The sequence below is a fragment of the Eublepharis macularius genome, chromosome 18, assembly GCF_028583425.1.
Source record: "Eublepharis macularius isolate TG4126 chromosome 18, MPM_Emac_v1.0, whole genome shotgun sequence".
Classification (NCBI taxonomy): Eukaryota; Metazoa; Chordata; class Lepidosauria; order Squamata; family Eublepharidae; genus Eublepharis; species Eublepharis macularius.
In genome coordinates, this window is record NC_072807.1 from 14,183,250 (window position 1) to 14,208,568 (window position 25,319).

General features: G+C 49.6%; 2 protein-coding genes across 2 annotated transcripts in view; one reads left to right on the forward strand and one right to left on the reverse strand.

Annotated features, from left to right (window-relative positions):
• Window positions 1-2,768: 2,768 nt before the first annotated feature.
• Window positions 2,769-21,019, forward strand: ANP32A (acidic nuclear phosphoprotein 32 family member A). The gene is made up of 7 exons (XM_055002231.1): window positions 2,769-2,916; window positions 12,894-13,043; window positions 13,148-13,270; window positions 15,105-15,306; window positions 17,561-17,658; window positions 17,927-17,987; window positions 19,471-21,019. The coding sequence occupies exons 1-7, from the start codon at window positions 2,863-2,865 to the stop codon at window positions 19,530-19,532; spliced, it is 750 nt and encodes a 249-aa protein (XP_054858206.1). The 5' UTR covers window positions 2,769-2,862; the 3' UTR covers window positions 19,533-21,019.
• A 2,528-nt stretch (window positions 21,020-23,547) lies between these two features.
• Window positions 23,548-25,319, reverse strand: part of CORO2B (coronin 2B) — an 85,522-nt gene continuing 83,750 nt past the window's right edge. The window contains exon 12 of the mRNA XM_055002880.1: window positions 23,548-24,957. Within this exon, the coding sequence (XP_054858855.1) occupies window positions 24,820-24,957 (138 nt within the window). The 3' untranslated portion in view covers window positions 23,548-24,819. The remainder of the gene's footprint in view (window positions 24,958-25,319) is intronic.

Sequence of the window (25,319 nt, forward strand, 5' to 3'; positions counted from 1 at the left end):
TGAACCGTCAGCAAAGTCCACTGTTGGAACTGTTTATGCTGCCAATTAAAGCTGTCAAAACACTGACATTACGCCACCAACTTAAAAAGCACAAAACACAACTTGAATAGGAATTGACTAAGCTAAGATACAAGAGATGAATGACACGTGGACGCACACGTGAAGGGAGTTGCAAGTTAGCCAGGAAGCTGAGTTTTAAGAGATCAGAAGGCTTTGTCAATTTCCCCTCTCTACAGAGCCAGCAAAGAGCTTCTCAGAGGGTTTGCTAATTTCTTCTTTGCCTCCCCAAGGCTCTGTCAGTTTCACCTCCCCTTCTAGGAGGTGAAGAGGAAATAAACCCTTTGTTGGCTCTGTAGAGAGGGGAAATTGACAGAGCCTTCCAATCTCTTTTAAAACTCAGCTTCCCAGCTAACATTGCGACTCCCTTCATGTGAGCGTCCTCCTGTAATTTGTCTCTTGTAGTTTAGCTCTCAGGGGCTGTGTGCATCCAGCCAGTATTTCCAGCACCAACTTACAGCGCTAAGCCACAAGTGAAAATACAGAAAGCAAGCCCTCTGCTAGAGCACAAAATGTTCACATTAAGGAAGACCGGACACTTCTTGTACCACTGAACCAAAGTCTGTCTGTCTCTCTCTCTAGACCTTCATGTTTAAGCATAACCTTGTTTCAAGATGGACACTTCAAGCCTCCACAAAAGAGGAGACGCTGATTGCTGTGGCAAAAAGAACAGTAAAACAGTCTCTCCAGTTTCAGCAGGCACAGCGTAGCATGCAGTGTGGTCCAGCAGCACCACCTCTCCTGATCCTTCATGTTTACGCCCTGGAATTCCTCCAAAGTGAGTTTGCAAGTGCCAAGCATTCCTCTTACAAATACTCCAGTGTCTAGCAGGAGGCCTCTTCTCGACTCCGAGGAACAGTGAAGAGATGCAGAGGAAGGGAGACCTCTATCCCGAAACAAGACACTAGCTCCACAAGGGTGCCAACAACAGGCAATCTCATCAGACCAATGATAAAAGGACTGCCTATTCTTATACCAGGCTGCCTTACACCTCCTCTGAACTTCAGACAGAAGCATGGTCGCTATAGATTGCGCCCTCCTGCAGTTGCTTCAACTTCCCAATTTTTTGTCACCACACAGAAAGGAAGCTTGCTAAAATAATCAGCAGACACGAGCATGTGCGCAGATGATGTGATCTTCCTGTAGCAATTCTCATTCCACAGCCCTCACATGCTCCCCCAATGTAAGCATCCCAGTCCACAAATGCTCCCCTTTATTCCATGCTCCAAAACATGCTCCACATTCACCCCCAATGTTACTAACTCAAAAAATATTTTCCTTTATTCGGATTGAAAGCAGCACAGGTTACCGACCACCAGGAATTCCACTTATTTGTTTCAAGGCCAAGCTATTCCTGCCCACAATAATCTCCCTGAATGTGACCACCATCAACTTTAAGGTAGTCTCTACTCCCCCCCCCCCGCCCCACTTCTTGCAGGTGCTTCTTTGGCATTTAGGCACCCGAGCCCCTTCCTTTAAGGGCCAAACTTGAAATTCTGCTGTATCTAAAAACTCTTTAACAGGCATCTCATCCAACCTCTTCATAAAAATTTCTTTAAAAAGTGATGCTCCATTCTTCCTTGACAGCTTGCTCCATTGCTCAATTCCTCCTATGAGGCTCCCCCCAATACAACTTCTTGAAGTTTACTATCAATGCTTTTTGTCTTGTCCTCACTAGACAGGAAAACAAATTATTCCCACTTCTCATTAAAACTGTTGGCATATCCAAATGTTAGAAGTCAAAACAGAGTGCAGAGTTTCTTCCGTTCTTCAAATAAGAGGGCCTGCAGTCAGACCACCTTTTCTTTTCCATCTCAGGCTGCACGTGGTTCCCTTGCATTCAAAGCCAGTCTGCTCCTTCCAGGAACCGAACCTCCCTGCAGCTGGGGAAAAAAATATTTGAAATCCTAGGAGACAGCATTGCATTTCTAGTTATGAAAGTAACCTGGCAGCCTGGATTTCGTTCTTCCTCCTTATCACCACCACAGTCCTAAGGAAACTTATTTTTCCAGCTCACGTTCAAATATACTTTTCAGTTTATTCCCTCAACATTTCTCAAAAGCATCCCCCCCCCCAAACTCTTATCCCATCCAAAAGTTCTAAGCCCCAACACCAACTCCAAAGCTAAACCGATGGCTCCATCCTCTCAGTTCGTAAGGATCCTGAAAACTCCGCCCGTCGAAATCCTTTAGCGGGCATTCCTACCCGACAGCGGGCTGATCTCCTCCCAGGCATTTCCCCCCAGCCAGCATCCCTCGAGCACCCCCAAGCGACCACCGACACCGTCCCCCTCCCTCGCGTCCCAATGCCTCCGCCCCTCCCCACGCCGCGCCTCCGGGGCCGCCTCCTTCGCCGCAAGCGCTCCCGCTCTCGCCCCAGTCCGTCGCCTTCCGCGGCCAGCCCCGACTGCGCCTCTGCTCGCTCCTTCCCAGCCGGGCAGTCCCCCTCGGCCGGCAGCACGGCGCTCTCCCATTGGCTCGCGCCTCCTCCATCGGGCTCCCATTGGCTGCCCTGGGCATCCCTCGAGCGCCAGTTGGCTCCCTTCGCCCGTCCGTCACGGGGCAACTTTTTCTCCGCCAGCGCCCGCCTTCGCAGCGATCAGGCTAGTGTGCGCGCTTGTTGGCCGCGTTGGGGGATTCCGAAGCGAGCTGGTTGAGCGCTCAAAGTCCCTCTTGCCTCGCGCGCTGGCTTTGGTCGGGGGGGCGGGAGGGGGGGCGCTTTGGCTTGCTCCGTCGGTGTCAATACAAAAGAGGGAGCCCAGCGCCGCTCCGGGAGACGGGGCCAGCCTCCTGCGGAATCAGGGACATGGACATGAAGAAAAGGATCCACTTAGAGCTGCGGAATAGGACGCCCTCCGACGTAAGCCAGTGCAAGATGGGGGGCGGGGGGGGGGTACGAGAGGGATGGAGGAGGGGAGGGCGCTTTGGAGAGGGGGGCTCGTTAGGGGCCCGCGGCAAGAGGAGCCAGTGGCCGCGGAGAGCGCCGTCCGTGCCAGCTGCCGTCGCGGGTGCCGCCGCTGCCCTTGAGGTGCCCACGCTGCGCGTGGCTGTGCGCGCATCCACATGGAGGGGGGGGGGTTGCCCGCAGGTGCACGCCTTCCCGTCTAACCGCCCCCCCCTCCCCGCCGGGGCGAAGAGAGCGAGAGATGCCCCCCTCCGTTTCTAGGGGCAAGCCCGCTTGTTTGGTTGCCCGGCCCGGTGGCGGCAAAAAAGAACGCCCGGGGAAGGGCGCCGGGCGAGCCCCTCAGAAGCAGGGCCCGTCGAGGCGGCGTTCGGCGCAGAGTTTGCCGCTCCGGGGCGGGCGAGCGATCGGCGGCTCCCGCGGCTGCTTGGCGGTGGCTCGGGCGAGGGTGACTGCGGACTCCATATTTGCAACTTTGGAGTGCTCCTCATGAACGCGCCCTTTCTCTCCCGCCCTCCCCCTGCTCGCCTCTCCCCTCCCCAGATGCTGCCAGGCTGAAGCGGAGTTGTTGTTTTTCGCGCGGGGGGGGGGCGGGGGAGAGTTTGCCTTCGAGCTCCGAAGCCTTCAAAAGCTGGAGCGGATGCAAATCTGCTGGCCGACCCCCCCCCCCTTTCCCTGCAGCTGCATCCACCGCCCGCTCAGGGGAGGGAAAGTGGGGAAAGGGCGCACCCCCCTCTCCCCCGACGGGGCCGGCTGGCTGCTGGGCTCTTGCTCCGCGGGCTCCCCAACGAATCCAAAACTTTGTCCCGGGAGGGCACCTCGCAGTTCCCCGGGCAAACCGACCTCCGCCTGGTTTCCTTCGAGGGCTCGGTCCTCCCTTCTCTCCCCCCCCCCCCTACCCTGAAGCTAACCCTCGCGCGCCGGGCCGAGTTGGGGGCACCCGGCTCGAGGCGCTGTATCCCGCCGGCTCCCCGCTAGGCCGGGAGGGGGGTGGAGAGTCGGAGCGGAAAGGTGATGGCTCCGGAACTGGAGTGCCGCAGCTCCCCTCTGCCGGGAAGCGGCCTGACCCCCAACCCCACCCCGTTTGCAAGAGCGGGCTGTTATGTAAGGCTTTAAAGCCCGCGCAGCGATGGGGGGGGGGGCTCCCTTCGGCAAGCGCCTTCCTTCGGCAAGCCCCCCCCCGCCCCGCCGACGAGAGGACGCGCCTTAGCCGCCCCCTCCCCGGTGCGGCCGGGCAGGCGGGCTCCCTTCTGCCGGAGGCGCTGGCCTCGCCTTCCCTTCGCCTGGCGCTGCCGCCGCCCCTGAGCTCCCTCCTGGCCGCCTCTCCCGACGGGGGCAGCGCCGCGCGCTGGCGGCGGAGCAGGGACGCGGCGCCATCTTCCCCTGCCGACTTGCAGCGGCGAGGAAAGGCTGGGTAGGGAAGGGAAGCCGAGGCGGGGCGGGGGCAGCCCCGGGGCGCCGCTTTCGCGCGCGGGGGGCGACGTTTGCGCGGGGGGCCGCGCCGGGCCGGCGCCCGGTTCGCGCCCAGGAGCTTGGCGGGCAGAGGGCGCTTCCCTTCCCTGAGGGAGGGGCCGCGAGCCTCCTGCGCCGCCCCCCCCCGCTCCCTAGCACGGCCGCTGAGGCGCCCGGGGAGCCGGCGGGGGTCCCCACCCGCTTGCCGGAGCTGCCATTTTGTCCCTGGCCTGGGCGGGAGCGACGCCCGGGAGGCGGGCGAGGACGGCGAGCCCCGTGTCCCGCGCTCGGCGGGCCCGGCTTTGCTCGAGCTGCCCTGAGGGGGGACGCGACGCGCGGCCCCGTCGGGGTTGCGCCGCGGGAGGAGGGGGCTTCGCGCCCGCGCTGTCGCCGGAGGCTCCAGGGGCCCGGGCGGCCTCGGCTTCCCTGGGCCGGCCGCCGTGGCGCTCTCCCGCGAAGGCGGGCGGGGGGACGTGTTTGTCTCAAGATGGCTTCGTGTTATGCTGGGACTTGTTGGGTTCGGAGCGTTCCCTCGTGGCAGGGGGCGCGGAAGATGGTGGCGCTAATTGCCCTCGGGGGAGGGCGCCCAGCAAAATGAACGCCAGGCTGGCCCTCGGGGGGGGGGGCGGGAAGCAGGGGATTTGGAAGCCGGAGGGGGGGGGCAGCTGCTCCCAAGCTGCTTTCTGAGGCTGGCCTTTAAATATATACTCTTCAGAGGCCCAGCTTTCCCAAGGAGAGGCTGCAAAGATGTATACTCTCTGTAGACGCACAGCTTCCCCATCCAAAGGTTGCATAGGTGTCCAGCACAAAACAGATCCATTTCATTGACGTTTGGAGTTGTCCATTTTGTTGTTCTTTCTGAGGCTGGTCTTTAAATATATATCCAGAGGAGTTAGCCGTGTTAGTCTAGTAGCAAAATCAAAAAGAGTCCAGTAGCACCTTTAAGACTAACCAATTTTATTGCAGCATAAGCTTTCGAGAATCAAGTTCTCTTCGTCAGATGAGAACTTGATTCTTGAAAGCTTATGCTGCAATAAAATTGGTTAGTCTTAAAGGTGCTACTGGACTCTTTTTGATTTAAAAATATAGTCTCTGTAAATGTATAGTCACAGCTTTCCCATTGAAAGGTTGTGAAGTTGGTGTTTTTTTCATCATATACCTTTATTGGCATAACAACAGTCACAATATTGATAAGGTATCCGATCCATAACATGTAAAAACTTTCAACTGTACAAATCCATTCAGGCTACTAATTAAAATAAGTTTAAGAACTTCCACAAGAAATTTAGCAACTGCTTCAGTAAGGTTGCAAAGGTATATACTCTCTTCAGAGGCACCGCTTTTCCATCAAAAGGTTGCAAAGGTGACCAGCACAAAACATCCATTTCATTGATGCTTGGAGTTGTCCATTTCGTTGTTCTTTCTGAGGCTGGTCTTTAAATATATAGTCTCTGTAAATATATAGTCACAGCTTTCCCACTGAAAGGTTGCAAAGGTTTATTTTTTTCATGATATACCTTTATTGGCATTACAACCATCACAATATTGATAAGGTATCCGATCCATAACATGTAAAAACTTTCGACTATACAAATCCATTCAGGCTACTAATTAAAATAAGTTTAAGAACTTCCACAAGAAATTTAGCAACTGCTTCAGTAAGGTTGCAAAGGTATATACTCTCTTTACAGGCACCGCTTTTCCATCAAAAGGTTGCAAAGGTGACCAGCACAAAACATCCATTTCATTGATGCTTGGAATGGTCCACTTTGTGTTGCTCTGATATATTTTCCTGGGAAGGCAGGGAAGTAGAACAGAAATCGTTCTTGTTGGGAAAAGAGCAGAGATTGGGGGGGGGGGGCTTGCTCTCCAGGAAGTTCTCTGGTGGAGACCTTGCTGAAATGAATGGGACAAGTCAAGCTGGCAGTCTTTATAATTTAGAATGGCGCAGGATGTCTTTGGTATTAACACCCAGCATCCTAGTGAACTTGAATTCTGTGTGTTGTTGGGTGCAGCCTAAATATTTCATTTAGCAGACGACCCCCCCCCCCTCTTCTGCCGGTAGATTTGCATTAGAATTCCATAGGCTTCTCTCAACAGGAGTTTTTTTCCCAATGTGTAGAAGGGCTTGATACACAGTAACAAAGTTGGTTGTGTTCAGCCTTTTAAAATAGGTCCTCCTGTAGGCTTGCATTGCATTCGTTCCATAGTAGTACGAGTGCATTTTGGACCTGGTGTGGGTACCTGAGACTCTGAACTCCGTCACTACGCTGTTTGTTTCAGAGCCAAAGAATCACTAATTCACTTTGTGGGGTGATGAACCCCTGCCCCCCCCCCAGCTTAGAGCTGTAGAGAAGGACTGGAGGTGAGTGGGATCATACCTACCAAATAGTAAACACTGTAGGGGCCACAAGGATAATTCTTAGCTGACCTCCTGAGTCTGGAATTAAGGACCATCCTTGACCATGAGAGGGGCTTGGTGTGTCCCTGAAGCTCAGTGCCACATCAGAGACAAGACGCACGCGCACACACAGACCTGCCGCCATGTTGGTATAGTGTTGCAGCAACTGCAGGTTCTTGGCTGGCTACCAAGGTCAGCCAAGATGATCTGTGCCCCAAATGGGCTGATCCTCAAGAGCGTGGGGTAGTGTTGCCTTCTTGGTACCAGATGGTAAAACATGTAAAGTTAAAGATATCTTAACACACCCCACCTTTCTTTCATAATGAGATCGGAGGAGGCTTGCATAGTTTCCGGGGGGGGGGGCATCTCTTCTCTGGCTGATGAGACCCAGATCTTTGCTTCATTCAAGGGTGTTTCCTCCTGGGCCTTCAGGCTGTGGCATTGATAGACTTGAAAGTTACCTGCTGTGCCTTGGTAATTAAGAGCCTGGCATAAATTCTACCATGATTGGTTTTTAATTATATTAATTTTAACAAATTATTTTATTTGGGGAAAAAAATAAGTCTCAGACACAATAGAAATAAAACATATGACAACAATAGTGAAAATCTACACATAAGCAAGCATCCATAAAAGGTTTCCAATATCAAAAAATAAGTCCATCCACACTGTATTCCATACTTTCGAGTAGAGATAAAGTTGTCAAATCCTCCATCCATTGAATTATGAGAGGTGGGCATTTGTCTCTTCAATATTGTAATAAAAGTCTTAGCTACAGCAAGGGCACGGAGGGTCCATTTTCATTGACCATCAGGTAGGTTCTCTTCTCCCTTATTTGTGTAATTCCTACGTAGGTGGCTCATGGCCTGTTGGCCCTGTTAAGTCACTAGAAGTGATCTTTCTTTTCCTCCCTCCCTTTCTCTTTCCATATCTTTCCTTCCTTTCTTTCTCTTCCTTTCTCTTTCCTTCTTTCCATGTCTTTCTTTCCTTCTTTCCTTTCTTCTCCCAGCGTTTCAGTGTAGTGGCCTTAAGCAGACCTGTTTGTGAAATCGGAGACCAGTACGCAAAAAGAAATCGGATCCGCATGACTTGAATTCAAATTCTAGGTCAGACATGGGGCAGATAATTTTCCTCACTGCAGTGCTGTGAGAATAAACGGAAAGGCAGTGGTGGTTCTTTGGAAAGTCTTCTCTCAAGACCTGGCCTCAGAGCAGCGTGTCTGCGTAAGTCCAGTTAAGCCATGCCTCTGGATGACAAGTCAGTGAAGCAAGCATTCGAGAGGTATACATGTGCCGGCTTCACTTACCCTTGGGATGGAGGAAGTATGGAGGGCCTCCAGCAAAGACACTCTCTATTTTTCAGTGTTGGCTCTTGCCCACGGGCAGTCTGTTTGCTTTCACTTTAGAACATTTCTGAATAAGACCTAACACAGAAGCAACCCTCCGTTCTGCTTAAGACTGTGGTCTTATTGGATTGTAACGGAATACATGCTCAAGGGGATTCCAGAGGGAAAACCACGTTAGTCTGCTATAGCAAAATAAAATGAGAGTCCAGGTGCATAAATGTGGTTAGCCTAAGGAACCATTGGGCTACTGATTTGTTCTGCTCCCCCCTGGAACCCTGAAGACTATCAGCATTTAACCCATTCATTCATGAGACAGAGCTCACTTCCTCAGGTGGCCCAAAGGGGGCAGTGTGATCCTTACAGCATCTTAGCAGAGAAGAAAGATAATACATCTTTAGAGATGTTGAAAGGAGATGAAGGTCATGTCTGCTTTGGAGGTTATCATTAACACAAGTTGCATAAAAGGTGAGCAGAGTTGTCTCCCTGTCCAACAGCTTCCTGCGGAAATGCTTTCTAGACAAATGGGGCTGGTTCAGCAGCATTCATGTACAGCCCACTGATCCGTAGCGTCCCAGCCAGACATCTCTGACCCTTGTAGGGAGTATTTGTAAACAGGCGACTTCAGAAAAGCACGAACCCTGCTTTTGAAGAGTTCTGTTGCTGGTGAGGGGAGGTCACTTCTCTTCTTGGATGAATGGATCCTACCTAGAGCTCCTCTTTGGCCATTCCTCTGTGGTTCTCTTCCACCACTAGAGCGGAGTAGCTCTGAGATGTCTGAATTCAGCTGTTAGCCAGAATGCTGGACTTCTCATTGGGGAAGATGCTGAACTGATGGAAGGGATGTGCTTGGAAGCTTTTTGCTCTTGTAAGCAATGCAGCACCATGCTTGGCAGGAGCTTACCATGTTTGGGAGAATCGGTGTCCAGGCAAAGGGGCCGAGGTTCTTTCAGTGCCTGCATGCCACCAAAGGTCCTGTGTGTCAAGGACTCTGGGGCTTAAGCCAGGAGCTTCACTGCCTGAGCTACCTGGGACTCAGCATCCACACTGTGATTGGCAGGCGCTGTGAAGGCAGACCTGATACAAGCGTGAAGAGTCCAGCTGCTGCCTTTCCTTGCAGACCTCCTGCCTCCTTCACCGTTTTCATTTCCAGAAACTGACCTCTGAGCCCCTTCAGATTTATGCCGGGGTTCTTCCATCCCCAGCCCGGCTTTCATATCGTCAATTGGAGGGCAAAGGGGTGTGTGTGCGGTATATTGCCATTTGCTGCTCACGCTGGTCAGGCAGGCTAGTGGCCGATGGCTAGAAATTTGCCCTGTGCTTCTGTACCTTTTAGCAGGGAATTCAATTTCTTGCCAACGTGCTATTGTTGTTCAGTTTTCTCTCCAATAACCTTCCTTTTGCTGAGACAGCAAGGAGTCGCTGGCTTTGCTGAATGCAGTCGTTCAGCCATCTGGCCCCTAAAGGCTCTGCTGATGGGAGGGAGGGAGGGGTTCCTTCGGTACTCCAGAGGGAGAATCACATTCCTGCCTGGTGGAGGGTTCTCTGCTGCAGGCTTAAAAAAAAACACATTGATGTGAATTCTACACTTTTCGCCTGGTAAGCAGAGCCTGCCCACAAGAGGTGACTTCTAGTTTGTTTGTGCTTGGCAAACAGAAAATGGGGGGGGGGGCTTTTTAGCTGCAACGGCAAAGTGTGGAATCCTTGTGCCCCCTCCCCAAAAGGGGTTAACTGCTAACTTTGAACGCAGCTGGAGTAAAACGTAGTCTTTAGTATGATTTATGCAGCCTTAATGAGGGATTGTGTCTTGGTGAAATCTTCGGGCACAACCCATCAAAAAGGTCTCCCATTCAGTCTCACACTGGAGACCTCCCCTCCCCCCTCGATCCAGGTGGGGAAAGGGAGCTGCCGATGGACTGTTTTGCTCCTGTGTTGGTGGTTACAAAAACAATGCCCACCATGCCTTTCTGCCTGACATGAAACAACCGAGAGTCTGGCTACGTTTCTTAAAGACCTTATTCAGCATACTGCATTTCCTTAACCTATTTAAAGCTCTTGGTGGTAGGTTAGGGAAAGATTGGTTCCTTGGGCTGATCGTAATCTGGTAATCTTTCCCAGGCCCTGTGGTTGGTAATGCTGGAGGGGAGTTGTTGGCCTCTTCCTACCAACACGCAATTCCTTGACACTGTGCAGTTTGCCAGCTCCTGTGCTATGGAATTTCCCACCATGGATCCCTTAAAATGCATGGGAGTTGCACAGGAGAAACCAGCAGCTCTGACGGTGGTGGAAAGTGCTGTTGAGTCATAACTGACTTACGGTGACCCCTGGTGGGGTTTTCGTGGCAAGAGACTAACAGAGGTGGTTTGTCATTTCCTGCCTGTACAATCCTGGTCTTCATTGGAGGTCTTCCATCCAAGGCTGACCCTGGTTAGCTTCCAAGATCCGAGAAGATCAGGCTTCCCTGGGCTATCCAGGTCAGGGCAGCCAACAAGTGTAGCCTTCTGTGATTCCTTCTGTGATTCCTATCAGCAGAGGACTTCAGTGGTTTTGAGTGCTGGTGCAGATTCGCTAAAACCACTCAATGCTGTGATGCCGGTGTAGAGCATTGCACCAAGATGGTGACGATCATCTCCCCCCTCCCCATCCCGCAGGGATATCACATAAGTAGGGAGTGCCCCAAAGGGGCGTTTAATAAAGTGCCATTGTCAAGGGTTAGCTAAGGCTGATTAATGTGCTTTGAGCCACATAGAAGACAGGAAACCAAACATAGAGTGAAAGCAGTTTTGTTACTTGCTTAGCCCACAGCTCAGAGAGAGTGCATCTGAGAATGTGCGGAGTGCATATCTGCACCCCGCTGAATAACCACAGCCATAGCTCAACATACCGGGGTGTGTAGTGCCAGCTTTCCAAGTGCTGTTCTTTGGAGTGCTGCTCCCATCTCAGAAATGGTTTCATTGACCCAGAGCCCAGCCCAAGGAGAGCTGTTTTCATATGTCTCCAAGAAATCGCTCAGATCGGCTTTAGCAAACCTTTAGGAAACAAAAAGCCCACACACAACTGGGAAGGTAGCCGTTCAAGCTCCGTGAGCATCTTCGCTTCAGGCTGTGTCTGCATCATGTTCAGACATTTCCATGCTTGCCTAGTGCATTGCTATCCCTCTTCCAACCTGATGTGATAGTTCTCCCCCTCTTTATCTTCACAACCCTATGAGGAGGGTTAGGCTGACGGAGCGCCACTTGTCCGAGGTGACCCGGCAACCTTTCAGCGGCACAGAGATTTGTCCCCGATCTTCCCAGGTCCTGTTTCAGAGTGCTGTGTCACACTGGCATCCTTACAGTTTTATTGAAAAATGAGACCCATGCCGTAGGACGGCTGCAATTCCTCTTTTCAGTTGCGTAACAATAACCCAGCCTCTTGCTTTTTGTTTTTCCTCTTTGAGAAGTACCAGCACAGCCGAGCTGTCAGACGTGTGATTTCTCAATCTACTTGAAACTGGCTGTGAGGAGGGTATACGGATAAGGGCCAAAGGGGTCTCCTTGAGTATCAGCCTCCCCCAGTCAAAAATGCCCTGCAGCATTTTTTTTTGACCTGGAGGAGATGGCATGGTGGGGAGAGATCCTTGTAGGTTGACCCCCTGTGCATGCATGGAACTGGGGAGGGGTGCGGAGTCATGCAATAATCGGGTTATTTTGAGAGGTCAAAAACGGGACACGAGCAGCAGTAGGGCACCCGCTAAAAGGTCACTGCCAGGCTGGGCTCAGACAGGCAGGAACAAAGGGTAGATTCAGATGGTGAAGCCATGTGGGAGTGGCATGGTGTGTGTGCGTGCGCAGAGCTGTTCGTCTCCAGTGCATTCCTTGGTTGACGTTTCTCAAAAGGCTGAAGGAAAGGTGGGACCCTCCTGGCCCCGGCAAAAGCAAACTTCCTGGATGGAGTTCAGGGCAGGTTGTAATGAAGATCTAGCGGAACCAGTTTAGAAAGTAGTTTTTGGTTGGGTGAAAGAGTAGTATGACAGGTAGGTGGTGCCAGGACGCAGCAGCCCTTACAAGGCCTGGTAGTTCGCCCTTTCAAGAGAGGCGGGCAGCAAGTATGAACTGTTGCCAAGCAAGGCGAGGGTCATCCTTGAATCCCGTCAACTTGGGCGCTGCGCCGGAGTCACACAGGCCACTGTTTTAGCCTCCCTCAGTGCAACTAGCACCAAACGAATCCTCCAAGGACAGGCTTAAGGAACCGACTGCGTTGATCAAGGAGAAGAGACCAGACGTGTACGTTCCCGCTCATTTCAGCATCAAATGTCTAGATGCGCTCTCATTTCCCTCTGAAAAAACTGGACAGGCGACAGAGCTGGGTTTTTTATCTTGATCCTAAGTAGGCTGACTTGAAAGCAAGTTCCATTAGGGCTTGCTTTAGAGAAACTTGCTTGGGGTCACAGCCTTTGATGGCAGAGTGAGAATAGCCAAGGAGCTCAACACTAATAAGACACTGTCCTCACAACAGCTCGATTAGGCTGAGAGAAAGAGCAATTGGCCACAGATTGCCCAATTCATGGTTTAAGCCAGGGGTTGAAAATCGAGGGTTTTTGTATTTACTTTTAGGGCTAAATCAAGACCTAGAAGTTCTAGAACCAGCTCCTGCAGTTTGCAAGTACAGAAAAAACCTGAATATTGTTAATTGTTCTGTGATTGCTACTGAGGGTTATTTGACACCTAACCTTTGTGTGTGTTTAATTTTTATCTCCAGGTTAAAGAACTTGTGCTTGACAACTGTAGGTCAAATGAAGGCAAAATCGAAGGTCTCACAGATGAGTTTGAAGAGCTGGAATTCTTAAGTACAATCAACGTAGGACTCGCCTCGGTGGCAAACTTACCAAAGTTAAACAAACTTAAGAAGGTAGGCAGATGCTCTGTTTAAAAGGACGTTGTGCCAAATATTCAGGCTTCCTTGTGACAAAATAATTAAAACCCAGTTTTGGGGCTCAACTTTCTCCCTCTCAGCTCGAGTTAAGTGACAACAGAATCTCGGGAGGGCTGGAAGTATTGGCGGAGAAATGTCCAAACCTCACACATCTAAATCTCAGTGGCAACAAAATCAAGGATCTCAGTACAATAGAACCTCTGGTAAGTGTGTGCAAAGTAAGCCAACAGCTCAAGAAGATGAACATTTGGGCTCCTGTGGTTTTGGGGCGGGAGATTGTGTTGCCTGTAACTTTTTGAGGCTTGCAGTGACCCTTCTTGCCTTTTGGGTCCCTCCTCAACTTCCTTCCTGTGGTGTTGTGCTATTGGGGGGGGGAATGTCTTTGTTGTCTAGTCCCACTATTTAGGGTCCCCCCATATGCCCCTCCGCAATTACTCTCATTCTTTGTATTGTCGAAGGCTTTCACGGCCGGAGAACGATGGTTGTTGGGGGTTTTCCGGGCTGTCTTGCCGTGGTCTTGGCATTGTAGTTCCTGACGTTTCGCCAGCAGCTGTGGCTGGCATCTTCAGAGGTGTAGCACCAAAAGACAGAGATCTATCAGTGTCGACACTGAGAGATCTCTGTCTTTTGGTGCTACACCTCTGAAGATGCCAGCCACAGCTGCTGGCGAAACGTCAGGAACTACAATGCCAAGACCACGGCAAGACAGCCCGGAAAACCCCCAACAACCATAACTCTCATTCTTTCTTTGCCCTCAGGCCAATGGGTTCACAGTTGACTTACGACTGCCCATTTTTCTTGCTTTCTGATTGAGGAAACGAGCCCCGTGGCGCAGAGTGGTAAGCTGCAGTACTGCAGCCCAAGCTCTGCTCACGACCTGAGTTCGATCCTGGCGGAAGCTGGGTTCAGGTAGCTGGCTTGAGGTTGACTCAGCCTTCCATCCTTCCGAGGTTGGTAAAATGAGTACCCAGTTTCCTGGGGCTAAAGTGTAGATGACTGGGGAAGGCAATGGCAAACCACCGCATAACAAAACATCACAATGCGACGTCCCCCCCATGGGTCAGTAATGACTCAGCGCTTGCACAGGGGACTACCTTTACCTTTTACCTCTGGCTGAGGAAGGCCATGGAAGGTGCAATAGAAATGCTGTTTTCTGCCCCTACCCCGAGAAATTTGTAATCGTAAACCCCCAGCTTTGCCAGCAATTACGTTCGTTTTGCTGGCATAAAACAAAATATATTAATACATGTAAAACATCCAGTCAAGTTTTTAAGCAACTGCAATAAAGAGACAGCAGTCTGCAATTCTTAAATGAACACAATTTTGTCAGACCTGAGCTCTGCTCACACCTCTCAGCCACTGTAAATGCTTTCATCCCTGAATATTGGAGGCTGGGAATACTTTCTTAAAAGCTCAAGCCACAGTGGATTTCCCCTCTCCTTTTCTCTCTCTCTCGCCTTGCTGTGATTGTGTAACCGAGGGTGTCTTGTTCTGGATAAAGCAGCTGGCTGGCCACAGCTCCCTCTGGCGGACAGCTGAAGGATGGAATGAGAGGATTCTCGGTGCAGCCATTCTTTCCGATGGGCGCTTGAGATTTTGTATGCTTTGAAGCTGACAGTTGTGCAAAATCTCCAAACATCCATGGTTCTCAGCTGGAATGCTACATTGGCTTAAGTCCCCTGGGAATCTTAATAATAATAACATTTGACTTAAGTACCGCGTTTCAGGACAACTTAATGCCACACTCAAACTCAAAGTGTGTTATTATTATCCTCACAACCACCACCCTATGAGGTGGTTGGGGCTGCAAGAGCTCTGAGAGCGCTGTGACTAACCCAGGGTCACCCAGCTGCCTTCAAGCGGAGGAGCGGGGAATCAAACCCAGTTCTCCAGATTAGAGTCCTGCCACTCTTAACCACTACACTGAACTGGCTCTCTTGCGGCATGGAAGCCAGAGTAGCATCCTATATTGGGCTTATTTGTTTGGTGAAATTTGCCTCTGGGTACAGAGTTCAACCCTTTCCTTTTGTCTTTCAGGAAAAGCTAGAAAACCTGAAGAGTTTAGATCTTTTCAATTGTGAGGTAACCAACTTGAATGACTACAGAGACAACGTCTTCAAACTCCTGCCTCAGCTCACGTACCTGGATGGCTACGACCGGGATGACAAAGAGGCCCCGGATTCGGACGCTGAAGGCTATGTGGAAGGCCTCGACGATGAAGAGGAGGAAGATGAAGATGGTATTGGTTACTTTTGCCCAGGGCTTTTTTTCTGGGAAAAGAGGTGGTGGAACTCAGTGGGTTGCCCTTGGAGAAAATGGTCACATGGCTGGTGGCCCCGCCCCCTGATCTCCAGGCAGAGGGGAGTGTAGATTGCTGGAGCGGCATGGAGGGCAATCTAAACTCCCCTCTGTCTGGAGATCAGGGGGCGGGGCCACCAGCCATGTGACCATTTTCAAGAGGTTCCGGAACTCCGTTCCACCGCGTTCCTGCTGAAAAAAAGCCCTGTTTTTGCCTTGTCAGTGGGGATATCATGACACTGACAAAACCGGGGCACCTCCGCCCACTGACAAGCAACACCAACTATTATGGGAGGCAGAATTAAAGTCTAATTCTTAAATATTTGTAAAAATATTTTGTAGATTCTTATCAAAGTTTTAAATACTTAAAGTGCAAAGTGCTCAGTGTGGATACATACAAGGGTTCTAATACATAATACCAATATTACACAATTCCAATATACTCAATCAACGACCATAATAATTCTTAATCGTTTTTAACAGTCCAGCTGGTGTAGATATCAATTATTATGTTGTTATTTCCATTTTCAGAGTGTAGACCATCCTCCAGGTGGAAAAGGAGCTGTGAGCCGTCTTCCAAGAGCAGCCTACGGGTCTTATGCCAGCTGCTTATCAATTCCCGTTTCACAAAATATTTTTACAAATATTTAAGAATTAGACTTTAATTCTGCCTCCCATAATAGTTGGTGTTGCTTGTCAGTGGGGATATCATGGCAGCTTACAAAGCGTAGGAGTCAGAGATTGGGGACTAGGGTCTGGGAGACCCTGGGTTGAATCCCCGCTTGGCCATGGAAGCTTGCTGGGTGGCCTTTGGCCAGTCGCTCGCTCAGCGTAACTTACCCCCCCCCCCTCCCATCCTCTGGAAAAGCACGAGGGAGAGAGTTGGAGGTTTCCGGGGAAGGAGAATAGATGAAAGTGTCTCTCCCCCTGCTTTAGTGGAAATTTAATGTGGGATCCAGCCCAGCGAAGAGGTCTAAAGCATAGGATTGCCGTAGTGAATTCTACGGGTGGCTTTTTAACAGAGATTAGAAGATGAGCCTCTCATCAGCTGTTAGGCATGACAGTGAAATGGAACCTCTGTGCAGAGGGCAGTATACTTGGGTGGTGGGGAGTGCCCTCAAGTCATAGCTGACCTATGGCGACCCTTGCTGGGGTTTTCATGGCAAGAGACTAAAGTGGTTTGCCATTGCCTGCCTTTGTAGCCCTGGTCTTCATTGGAGGTCTCCCATCCAGTTACTAACTCAAGGCCGATCCTGCTTAGCTTCTCAGATGTGACGAGATCAGGCTCACCTGGGCTATCCAGGTCAGGGCATACTTTGAGTAATAACAATAATAACATTCAATTTATATACCACCCTTCAGGACAACTTAATGCCCACTCAGAGCGGTTTACAAAGTGTGTTATTCTCATGACAATCACCCTGTAAGGTGAGTGGGGCTTAGAGAGCTCTGAGAGAGCTGTGACTGACCCAAGGTCACCCAGCTGGCTTCAAGGGGAGGAGCGGGGAATCAAACCCTGCTCTGCAGATTACAGTCCTGCCGCTCCTAACCACTGCACAAAACTGGCTCTTGGTACTGGATTATGAGGGACAAACAGATCATGTAGGGGTGCTCTTGAGCCCTGTTTGAAAGCTTGCAGATGTGTCTGTCTGGCTGCTGTTGGGAATGGCTTTCTAACCCAACCATTCTGAGGCAGTTTGGCATGCTGAAGCCTGTTGATTTCAATGGCCTTATGGGAGAAAAGCAGGGGAGTAAATAAAAACAAAAAGACGTACCCAACTTTGCCTGTCTGCGATAGTCGTCTTGGGCCCTTCAACTGGACTTGAGTTCATAAGAATGCCAAAAGGGCAGAGATGCTTGAGCAAGACATGAATGTTCTCAATTTGAAGAAGAAAGGAGGCCATTGACAGAAGAGAAAGTCTAGTCTGAAGTTCTCTCACAGATGAGTCGGTAGGTGAGTTAGGAACAGCAGCCTAAAATGCAGAAATGAAGCCGGTAGAATGCCGTCCCGTCACACCGTTTCCATACCGGGGGATAGCTTCCCACCAAGAAATTTCTGCATTCTGGGCTGCAGTTCCAAATGCAAAGGGACAATAAAGAAAGGCCTGTTGCAATCGTATGGAAGCCCAGTGGGAAACTTGAAACTCCAGCACTGGGCAGCCAACTGACCTCATGACATTGCCTGTTTTTTGTAGAAGAGGAATACGATGAAGATGCTCAGGTAGTAGAAGATGAAGATGAGGAGGAGGAAGAGGAGGAAGGAGAGGAGGAGGATGTAACTGGGGAAGAGGAGGTAAGAATTTGATGTTCGGCATTGATGTGAATTTCTGGTAGTAGAACAGCCATAAATTCCCCGCAAGGGGGGCGTGACTTACTGCCTTGCATATTTTACTTTGAACTTTACCCTCCTGTGTAGAAAGGTTTTTTCCCCCCACCCCACCCACTGATGTGGGTTTTTCTCTTTCAAAATCAAGTTTCTTAATAGCTTTGCTTGTTTGGCAGAATCCCGGATGAGGAGTAAGCATTCCTTTCCCACTTTCTCTCTGTCTTCTCTTCCTCAGGAGGATGAAGAAGGTTATAATGATGGTGAAGTAGACGATGAAGAGGAGGAGGAGGAAGCTGGTAAGGACAGATCTCAGATAAGAGGAATACTCCCCTCTTTGTTGGCACTTGAAGTGCTCTCTGATAAGGCACTCTCTACACAATACTTCTGACACGTGTTCTTCACATGTCAGGAGACGCAATGTTTGCTGGGAAGCGTAGTTTTAAATGATAGAGCTGGCAGAGGGGATGGATTCTCTCACAGTCCGCTGCCGCCTCTGGTGTGCCGGACTGTCTCCCCTTCCAGAGCCTTTGCCCTACCGAAGCTTGGTTAATTCAGAGTTTTAAGCAGTGAGGGCTAACATTGCGTCTCCCGATGCTTGACGAACACCAGTCTTGTGCGGGCCCTTCTGTTGCTAATTGCGGGGCTGTCGAATTTGGCCGTCACGTAGCCACAGTCTGGTTTGTGGGACTGGGTCCCCGCTCCCCCAACTGCAAAGATAAACACTGGCCTTGGCTCTGTCGTGCACATAGTTGCTAGCTTTGCCATGGGACTTGCGGGGGGGGGGGTGTCCTGTGCTCTCCAACAGCTGTGTAGAAAGGAGAATTTCATTCTCCCAACATGCATGTTCCAGGGAGCAACAAACAGCATTTGTCAAAATTTTTCCATATTGCAGAACTAGTTATTGTGGCTTGGCCAGCATGGGTCTGGCAACACCACAATCAGTGTTCCCTCTAAGCTTTGCAGTGTTGTGAGCTAAAAATCTACTTTGTGAGCCGAAACAACAACTTTCATTAAAGTTTTGAGTGCACCTCCTTTAAAAATAAAAATTACAATCAAATTGTTTTGATTACAATCAAAACAATTTAACAATAAAAGCCATTAGGTGAAAGGGCCACAAAAATCAGAGTATACTTCTGTATGAAAATGGATATGTCCATGCTGATTACAAAGGGGTAGTTGTATTAGTCTGTTGCTGCAAAATAAAGCAGACATGCAATGGCACCTTAAAGACTAGCACATTTATTTCAAGATGAGCTTTTGTGAGTCAATGCTTACTTCTTCAGCCTCCTTCTGCACCAAGGCCAAGTTAAATGGGGCCTTCACCATGGTGGCGGCTGAGATGCCACCTCTCCTCCGCCCTCTGGGGCTGAGGGGATCCTAGTGATTTCAGGCTTCATGGGTCAGGCCAGACCCGATCACTCAGCTCTGCTCTGTTCCCCAGCTAGAGAGCCAGCAGTGGCTGGAGGCGCTCTCTGGCATCACCCTGGGGGCCAAACCAGCCACAGCCAGGAAGGGAGGAGAGAAGTGGGATGAGGCTCGATCCCTGCTCCATCCCTATAGGGCCCACCTGCAGATGCTGGCTGACTGGGAGGGCGGGGCCGCCTGAGGGTTAGTATCTGTGAGCTACATCTGAGAAGCTGTAAGCGGAGGAGTCAGAAGCCGTGAGCGATTGCTCACGTGCTCACATTAGCGAGAACACTGACCACAATGTGTCTTTATCGGGGGAGGGGGGCAGGTACCACAGCAGCCCCATAACCCACTGTGTAATTCCTTTTGCAGTGGAAGAAAGGGGGGAGAAGAGAAAACGAGAGGCAGACGACGAAGGAGACGAAGAGGATTAAGCTCGAAATAACCTATTTTGGAAAAACAAAATTTCCTATTGTGATTTGACTGTTTCTACCCTATATTCCCCTGCCCCAGACTTCTCCCCCACTCCCCAGAGTGTAATGTTGCTGTGGGGTTGAGAGAGAAATGATATTTGGGTGGGCAAGGGAATTAAAATATCATTTAAAAAAAATCCCTGCCACTCCTCCTTTCTGTTTCTGAAGAACTTCCTTTTGTGTCTGTCTTCTGCTTCCCATTCCTGCAATAGCAAATATAAGGCAAGTGGTAAATTTTCTTTCTTTTTTTGGAGTGGAACACTTTTGGACAATATTGGGTTTTTTAGAAAAAAAAGTTTTTTAAAGGTGAGCAAGAAGATTTCCAAGGGTGATGCAAGAGGAGTCTGAACGGAGATGGTGGCGAGATCTCTTGGGTCCTTAGAACTGATGGCTTTTGCCAGTCTCTGAGCATATTATAAGTATTTCCCCCCTTCTCTTCTGGATGCAGCAAAAGCATTCCAGCCACAGCAGCCGGTGTGCAAACAGCATCTTGATATATCAAGTGTTTTCTTTGTTGCCTATTTGTGAATGACTGCCATTTCCAGAAAAACAAACTTCCCCGTGACTTCCCGTAGGCAACTTTTTACTTTACTGTTTGTAAATAGTGACCAAATATATATATATTTCCTTTGTTATTTTTATTTGGTTTGAGGGTGACTTTTCAAATCTCTGGTGGGTTCCCCCCAGACTTTACTCTCCCTCCCATCTTTTGGGGTGCAGAAAAGTGAGGAAAGAGCATCTTGCATGGGGCGAGGGTACAAGAGCCATGTTTTTCCGTGCATTTTAGTGGGGCGCGGGCAGGCGAACCCCACATCCCCAGTGGAGTGTGCCCTTGCCTTATTTAGAGTATGCAGAACAGTCTTCTGTAAACGGCAGTCATTAAAATATCTATAAATATCTATAAAAAGTGTTTTGAATTTCCTGAGTTAACTGGTGACCTGAATTTGACTGTTGTAATAAAAAAAGGAAATGTTTGAACCCTTTTAACTAAGGTGTGTTCTATTTTGGTCTGTAAAATATTATATATAAATATATTAACACTTCCTTGATATTTTAAGTGACGAGGCTCCGTTTTGACTTGTGTTCTCTAATACTCTGAAGATTTTTACAAACCTTTAAATACAGGGGGGACACGGGTGCATGTCTGGCCCAAGGCGATTTCTTTTCATACACTCAAGCACGGAATGCGATTACGAAAAGTTGTATTTTCTTACGTAGTTGGGAAGCCAGTGAAGTTGACTGCAAAGTACATAGCTGTATGTACAGTTTTAATTTCATATCCCTCTTCAGAAGTGGCACTAGAAGCAACTTCTATGTCCTAGTCAATATCTCATCTGTATATATATAGAAAACAAAAACATGCAACCTTCCATCTCTCCTCATGGAGCCAAACTTTTGCGTTTGATGTCTTGTTTGTCATTGAATTTCAATAAATCTCTTTTATACAATTTTTCCCCCCCTGTGGCTTATTGGAGGAAAAAAATGGGCCATGTGACGATCTAGTGCTCGCCTTCAAATCTTACTTGTTTTTAAAAAAAATAAGAATTGGTTCCTGATTATTCGTAGCAACGTTTTAAATAACACTGTATGCGTTTTTTCAACGGTATAGCCACAATAACTAAAGGCCAGCGATATAGACGGGGGCAATATACATCTGCGCACCAGGTCCCAGGGCAGCCTCACTACCAAAGACCGGGACTGGAGGCGTTGGGAAGGAGACCTGGATGCAGAAAGGCAAGTTTGGCAGCAGTGATGCACAGTTGTTTTCAAGGCCACTCTTAGGAGCGGTTGCAGGGGAGCAGAGGGAAATATAAAAGGCTCGGCCCAGGGCTGCAGTGAAAAGCTGTTTTGCTGGGTACTAGCGGTTTGCCGAGGACACGTTTTGAAAAGAGATGAGGAACCTGCCCAGAAAAAAATACCCACCCCCTCTTTCTCCAAGGCTTCTGGACTTCTCTTCCATGCTTGAACCCCCAAGGTCCCAATTCCCCTTACTTTGGATGAGCACCCCACCCGACACAGAAAGTAAAAGAAAACACCACCACCAACTGGCTTGGTATCTTTTAATTTTTATTTTGTCACTATTTGTGTGGCAGCATAAATAATAAGCGAGTGAAAGAGCGCTGGGGTGGAGCAGAAGGGGGTCAGGTTAGCATTAGGCACAGAACACCATGTAAACATTGCCAGGAGTGGGGGAGGAAAGAGATGCCTGGGGCCTTGCCGGTGCTCGAGGGACCGAGAATACGCACTTCTGGCAACCCGGGTGGAATTTGGAAGGAAAGCAGTGTGGTGTGCCAAGTGAGGGCGACACAGTGCCAAGATGGCTTAGCTGGACCAAAGAGGGAGCTTTCTGCAGGGGCAACTTTTCTCGATCCCACGTCTCTTCCGCTCGGCTCTCTAATGGGATGCAAGCCGTATCTGGTCATGATCCACAGCTCTGCTCTGTAGCAGTAATCCGTTGCTGAGCCCAAGCGTGGGTCTGGAGTTGTATCATTCGGAGATGTATTTGCTTGCAAGTGGTTTCTCAGGACACGCCACCCGCCCTGCTTGTTGAGCTTATCCCCCGAGATGGATCTACTAGGAATCTTCTGGGGCCTATGTCCTTGGATCAGCTTTGAGGAAGTTGCATTGATCAATGACACAGGCAATGTTTCCATGTGAACAATTTTTGTCTTACAGCAGGCTTGGGCCGTAAGTTTGGCATTCCATAGGGAATCCCCCTCTGTAAACCCAGGGCCTTGTACCTGCTAGGCAATTTTAATTGCCTGGATTCCACAGGACTGTATAGTAGGGAAGACAAAAGTACGTTGTGGAAGCTTCATTAGATTGGTGACCAGCAATGGAGAGAAATGTGAAGCGCACTCCACTGGCAGTAAGCCCTACCCTAAGAAAGGCAAAATCAAATTCCTTTGGGGATGTTTCGAGATGACAACTGCAAGTGCTCTAGGAATCCTAAATCTATTGGGAAACACAGGACAGCAGTCAGATGAATGTAACCATCTCATACGTTTATGTGGAACAGGCGTCAGTTGGGCTTAGTTGCAAACAAATGCTCCGAGCAGGGCTCATTTCGAGGGGAAACGCGCAGGAACGCAGTTCCGGCAGTTCCCCAAAGAAGTCACATGTCAGATGGCCCTGCCCACCTGACTCTTGGCTATTTTGGGCCCGTTTCGTCCTGGATTGGGGCTGAAATGGCCTGGATCGGGCCTCTGACGGGTGGTGGATCACTCCAGCAGCAACCTGAACCTGACCATTTTGGGCCCCTTTTGGGCCATTTTCAGCCCCTTTTGCCATTTTGGGCCCAATTTCGACCCTGAATGGCCAGGATTGGGTCCAAAACAGCCAGGATAGGTGATGTCAGGGGGTGTGGCATATGCAAATCAGTTATGCCAGTGACATTTCTGGTGATGGAAAGGGGCGTGGCATGTGCTAATGAGTTCCTCCAGCTCTTTTTCTACGAAATGATCCCTGGCTCCAAGTTAAGCGCATCCTTATTTCTCCAGCTGAACATAACTGGGCTTAAAATATAGTTAATTTGACACGGCTTGTTCAGCTGGTACATTCTCAATTTGTTACGAGCGGAGGTGCACCTTAGAGGCTGCTTTACCAAAAGTTAGTGGGTTGGATTCTATGAACTAGAAGCAGAAGGCATTTACAGAGAGACGTTTTCTCCCTTTTCCCTGTACCGTCCCTGCTAAATTTGGCTGGATAAAGTTTTTAGCTCACCTCCATTTCACATTTTAGGCTGTTGGCTGATCTTTAAAAAATGGGCTCCCACCATTCAGCCAAAGCTAGGCACAGATTTAAAAAACCCACTGATTTCAATGAAGAGAGTGAAACATCTTTAATATGGATATGTTTATATGATCCATGGTTAACATGGATATAAATTGGGTTTAGAGGATCATAATTATCCCCACGACAATCACCCTGTGAGGTGGGTGGGGCTGGTGGAGCTCCGGGCGGGGGGGGGGGGGGGGGCTGTGGCTGACCCAGGGTCACCTAGTTGGTTTCCAAACTGGCTGGGTGACCTTGGGCAGGTCATGGCTTCTCGGGGCATTCTTGGCCTCGCTCACCTCACAGGGTGATTGTCCTGAGGATAACAACAACACACTTTGTAAACCGCTCTGAGTGGGTGTTCTGAGGGGCAGTACATAAATTGAATGTTGTTATTGTTTACACTGAAGCAGACCCTTCCTTGGTCCTTGTTGTCCATCACTGTAGCCTAGACTGGCAGCTGCTCTCCAGGGTCTTTGGCCTTCCCCCATTCCCTCGTCCCTAAGGGACTGATCCTGGTAATTAAACCTGGGGCTTTCTGCATGCAAAGCAGGTGCTATATAACGCAATCAGATTCCCCCCCATGGGACTTGAGAGTTTCCGCTTGATTCTCATACTAAGTTTGTGGGTAAAACTTCTACAAGGGAGTAAGTGCAAGAGAGACACATTGCAGTGTCTCTAGGGGGAAAAAAACACCCCATTTGTATAGTACCTGAACAGCCAGGGTGAATGGTGAGACACCAGCACTACATGGGGCCAGCATCACCCACTGCAAAAGGAGAAATTCCTGGTGGAGCTCGGTGGTGTTCCTGCATGCTTGTGACCAGAGAGGAGCTGCTTCGCTACAGCACAGACAGGGCCAGCCTGTTTGTGAGAGCAACCAGTGGCCCGTTGGCAAGGGCACCAAGGAAACAGGGCAGTTTACGTCGTCTCCTGCCTCCATCACCCTCTCCAGCATCGCAAAAGACTTTCTTCTTGCACTGTGCAGACTTTGGGGGCTCTCCCCAGGAGAATTAATTCTTTGCTGATCCTTGTACTTTTGTTGAATTCCAGTTTTCTACCCAGTGTGTTTTGCATAGGAAACAAAAGAATACTAGTAAATAAGTCCAGTTGTTTTCCTTACGTGTGTGTACCTGCTCCCCCACCCCCAGGAAGTGTGACGTTTACATTAAGAGCCGTGCCCTTTGGTTAATGCCGCGACTTACTTTCAGCACTGAGAAACAAGATTATTCTACTTACTCCAAGAGAAACTCTGGGATATAAATAGAAGCCTCGTACTGTTTCATGCCGTCATTCTCAGCTATATCTTAGAGGGAGTGTCTTTTAGTGCTAGTTAAAGACTGTGCAAGAAGCACAGACTTCCAGTGAACCCAGGGCACGTCGCACAGTCTCTGGCTCATATCTTGTGTTAAGTGCAAGACAGAAGAATTAAAAGACTGGGTAGAAACAGAGAGTTTGTTTAGAAAAAGTCCTTTTAGAGTTCATTGTTCTTCGGGCAATTGCGCAAGTTTTTCAGCTCCAGTTGCAGCTGTCTAATTTTGATATCCTTCTGGGAAAGTTCACCTTTCAGCCGCCGGATCTCATCCTGTTGTCGGAAGAACATTCGGAGGAGCTGGAGGTGGGGGAGAAAGAGAGAGAAGTTCAAGGCTGCCCTGTCATTTATAGGATGAGGATAGCTTGGAGCACTGGTGCTACAACAATATGTATCTCTGTGGCATCTGACACCAGTAATGGAGACATGCCATTCTCCCCTCTTTGGTAAATGTGGCACTGTGCCATTTGCAAAGGCAAGCGTGGGAAGAGGTGTGCTTTCGACACTGTCCTCTTGGCCCTGCAAAGTCCATGAAGATGTCCTCTCAAAGCCTCAATGGCCTGCTCAAAAAATCAGAGTGATTATGAATAGAAAACAGAATCATAGGATCATCGAGTTTGAAGGGCCCTCCAGGGTCATCTAGTCCAACCCCCTGCACAATG